The 5,000-nt window shown below is 26.7% G+C and overlaps 1 protein-coding gene across 1 annotated transcript in view; it reads right to left on the bottom strand.

Moving 5' to 3' along the window:
- The window catches only part of LOC122244276 (E3 ubiquitin-protein ligase RNF25), a 52,634-nt gene that overhangs the window by 38,659 nt on the left and 8,975 nt on the right, over positions 1-5,000 (bottom strand). Inside the window, exon 3 of the mRNA XM_086550788.1 lies at positions 3,807-3,941. Within this exon, the coding sequence (XP_086406914.1) occupies positions 3,807-3,941 (135 nt within the window). The remainder of the gene's footprint in view (positions 1-3,806; positions 3,942-5,000) is intronic.

The following is a 5,000-nucleotide window of genomic DNA, read 5'->3' as shown; positions in this document are numbered from 1 at the left end:
CAGTTGGACCATTTGTTATGCAAGGGATCTTGTTTGATTAAGTTAGTGCTAACCTAAATAATTGTTTGCTATCTAACTGTGCAGTTTCAATATAATCAATGCCCACAAATACGCCCAGTTTTCACCTATGCAAATAGGCAGACGATGTGCCACAAGACACGCCTTTATCTTGGCATGTAAATCAATATTATAACTTATTTTCGCATAATATTCTTTAAAATATTACGCTGCATTACTGGTTGCTCATCTTCAGAATCTTATTATGTGTGATCCATTCCACGAGTGATTAACTGTAACCTGCCCATCGTATTTGTTGTGAGCTAGGTTGTGCAGACAGTACTGTGCCTGCGCACTCGAGTCATCCATGCTACTGCTCCAGGGATGTGCGCTCGCCAAATCTGAATCCTCAACACTTGATGCTTTTACGATGGCCAGAGGCAAGAGGAGGTTCAAATCCATCATTTTGGAAAAGGGTTTATTAAATCCTGTATGAAGTTACTGACACTATTATATGACACATCTCAGTTTTATTGAGATCTAACTTATGATAAAATATTTTACATAAAAAGCGGTAGTCGCTTATATCCATTCCGTAGTTATAGTAAGCAGACAGCGGTGAACAAAAATGTCATGTAATATACCTATTATCGTAAATATGTGATGAAATTATCGGAATATCAAGGAAATTTGTCAACATCGGATTATACGTTGTGCTTTGATAAATCGCAAGGTGTCTACAGTTTATATCAGTAGATGCCTCGTCTGCCAAAGTGTAGTTCCTACAATTATGCTCTTTATGGACGAAATGAATGTGCGTTTATATATCCATACATACGTCTATTATTACTATATATATATACACATATATACACGCGCGCGAGGCGCGAGTGTGTGTGTGTGTGTGTGTGTGTGTATGTATACACACACACACAACACACACACACAACACCACACATATATATATATAATATATATATATATATATATATATTGATATATATATATATATAAATATAAATATACATAACTATATATATATAGAGTTACTATATAGCTATATATACATATATAATATATATACCTTATATATATACTTACATAATCTACTTAATGATATACATAGATAGGATATGCTATTCATATGTATTTATTATGTAAATTAAATATAAATGTAAATATAAATATAAATATAAAATATAAATATAAATATATTATTATATGCATATTGTATATGTCTATGTATATGTTTATTGTTATATATATTATATAACTATATATTATATATATTTATAGTAGATATATATATATATTTATATTCAGTTTATATTATATATATAAATATAAATAAATCAATAAATATATATTTACATATATATATATATATATATTATATATCTTAATATATATATAGATATATATATATATTAATATATATATATAAATTTTTATATACACACATATACATTACATGTAAATATATATTTATATCTATATCTATTTGCATAGATATATACATATGAATACATATCTATGTATATATGTATGTAGATATTTAAGTATGTATCCAAATATATATATATATATATATATATAAATATATATAATATATATATATAATATATAATATATATATATATATACATATAATATATACATATACATATATAAAATATATATATATATAAATATATATATATACATATATATATATACGTATGTGCGTGTGTGTTTGTGAGTATATTTGTATATATTTTTATATGTATGCATGTATGAATGTATGTATGTATGTATGTATGTATGTATGTATGCATGTATATGTATATGTATATGTATATGTATATGTATATGTATATGTATATGAATATGTATATTTTTTGTATGTATATTGTATATATATATATATATATATTATATATATATATATATATATATTATATATATATATGTATATATATGTATTATATATGTATATATATGTATATACATACATATGTATTATGTATAGTGTATATGTAATTATGTTTATATATATATCATATATTATATATATATATATATATTCATAATACACATCTATACATAATTAACATACATACATATATATATATAATATATATATATAGAGAGAGAGAGCGAGCGAGGGGCGAGAGAGAGAGAGAGAGAGAGAGAGATGAGAGAGAGGGAGAGAAGAGAGAGAGAGAGACGATAGGTAAGGAGAGAGAGAAGAGAGAGAGAGAGAGAGTGAGAGGAGAGAGAGAGAGAGAAAGAGAGAGAAAGAGAGAAGCGGGAGAAGAGAAGAGAGAGAAGAGAGAGAAAGAGATTGAGAGAGAGAGAGAGAGAGAGAAGAGAGAGAGAGAGAGAGAGAGAGAGAGAGAGAGAAGAGAGAGAAAGAAGAGAGAAGGAGAGAGAGTGAGAGAGAGGAGAGAGAGCTGAGAGAGAGAGAGAGAGAGAGAGATAAAGATAGATAGATAGAGAGAGAGAGGGAGAGAGAGAGAGAGAAAGAGAGATAGAAAGAAAGAGAGAGAGAGTGAGATAGAGAGATAGAGAGATAGAGAGATAGAGAGAGAGAGAGAGAGAGAGAGAGAGAGAGAGAGAGAGAGAGATAGAGAGATAGAGAGAGAGATAGAGAGATAGAGAGATAGAGAGATAGAGAGATAGAGAGATAAGAGATAGAGAGATAGAGATAGAGATAGAGATAGAGATAGATAGATATAGATAGATATATAGACATAGATAGATATATAGACATAGATAGATATAGATAGATAGTTAGATATAGATAGATAGTTAGATATTGATATATATATTGATATATATAGATATATTTATAGATATATAGATATAACCATATATAGATAAGGATATATAGATATATAGATATATATAAAGGTATATATATATATATATATATATATATATATATATATATATATATATATATATTTATAGATATATAGATGTAAAGATATAAAAATATATAGATATTGATAGATAGATAGATAGATATAGATATTGATATATATAGATATAAATATATATCTATATATATATATATAGATCTATATATAGATATAGACATATTTATAGATATATTTATAGATATATTTATAAATATATTTATAGATATAGAGATATATTGATATATAGATATATAGATATGTAGATATGTAGATATGTAGATATGTAAATATGTAGACATGTAGATATATATATATATATATATATATATATATATATATATATATATATATATATATATATATATATATGCAAAAAGAGAAGAGGAAGCTGACCAAAACCCTGTCCAGTGTCTACAATATGCCCCTGTGCCAGTAGGGATGCCTTTTACCACGGCACTCACAATCATAAATATATCTTTCCTTCCTCTTCCTTACCTCTTCAAGTTATCTTCATTGCGAATTGTTATATTTTTCGTATTTGTTCATGACAGTACAAGAATACCAAAAAAATAAAGTTGCTTTTTGTCCTCCCATAAAACAGCAATACTTCTATCACACTGAGTATATGGAAAATAATGAGCTGATATGGACCCTATACTACAATTTTAGTCAACTGCAATACTGATAAAGCATGTCATTTGACACATACATGTCTCTCAATAAATTTAACCACACAAAAATAGAACACAAAAATGGCTCTAGATTTATGATGAGTGACAGACAATGAGTGGGAAAAGTCAAGGTAAATTGCATGAAGCTGCCTAGCTTTGAAATATAACCAATTCAAGAGACTAGGCAAGTAAGTCTATCACCAGTCTGTAAGAGGTTAAGTCACATGTTACAAACCTGAGTGTGATACTTGGTGAACTATCTGGATACTCAGGTGGTAAAGATAGGACAAGGGTCACTCTCACATGTTGCTCTTCAATATTCTGTCCCGTGGCTGGGACGACTGTCACTTCTACACCATCTGGTGTTCCACTGAAATGAAGGAGAGAAAAAAAAGAAAATAACTATACATAACTATATAACTATCTAAATAAATATATATATATATATATACAAATATATATATATTATATATATATATATATACATATATATATAAATATATCCTTTTAAATATATATAAACATATATAATATATATATATATAAACATATACTTATATACATACATAAACATATATAACATATAAATATATATGTATATATATATATATATATTAATATATATATATATATATATATATATATATGTATATATATATAATATATATATATATATATATATACGTATATATATATATATATATATATATATATATATATATATATATATATATATATATATATATTATATAATAGATATTTATATATATATATATATATTATATATATATATATATATATGTATATATATAATATATATATATATATATAATATAATATATATATATATATATATAGATATATATATATATATATATATATATATATATACAGTACTGGGAAAATTAATAGACAGAGGGAAATTTTTAGACAGTAAATATGTTTTATTGTTTTTCCTTTATACATATATCATCTCAGTATTTTGTGGGACCTCCTTTGGCTCTAATACCTGCTTCAACACGTCTTGGCATGCTTCTAATTTAGCCTTGTGCTTTGTTCCTGATATCTGGATTTCTGTGCCAAACCTCTATCAACTGCTGGATGAGCTGTACTCTGTTGGTACATTCAATTTTGCTGACTTCATCTTTTAAGTCTCCATAAACCTTCAATAGGATTCATATCTGGGCTATTTCCAGGCCAATCAAGCACTTTGATGTTAAGATCTTTTAGATGACTAGAAACTCTGCTGGCTTTGTGACATGGGGCCCCGTCATGCATGAATATTCCGTTATTGTCAGGAAGCCATTCACGTAATTGGGGTACCAGGCGTTTATTTATTATCTAAAGGTATCCGTCTTGATTCAGAGCACCATCCACGATCTCTAAACGACCTGTACCTTGTGCAGATATGATGGACCAAACCATGACT

Source organism: Penaeus japonicus, unplaced genomic scaffold (assembly GCF_977035675.1).
Source record: "Penaeus japonicus unplaced genomic scaffold, GWHDUDI00000001_assembly GWHDUDI00000024, whole genome shotgun sequence".
NCBI lineage: Eukaryota > Metazoa > Arthropoda > Malacostraca > Decapoda > Penaeidae > Penaeus > Penaeus japonicus.
Note: the sequence above shows the minus strand (reverse complement) of the source record. Positions and strands in the feature narration are given on the sequence as shown.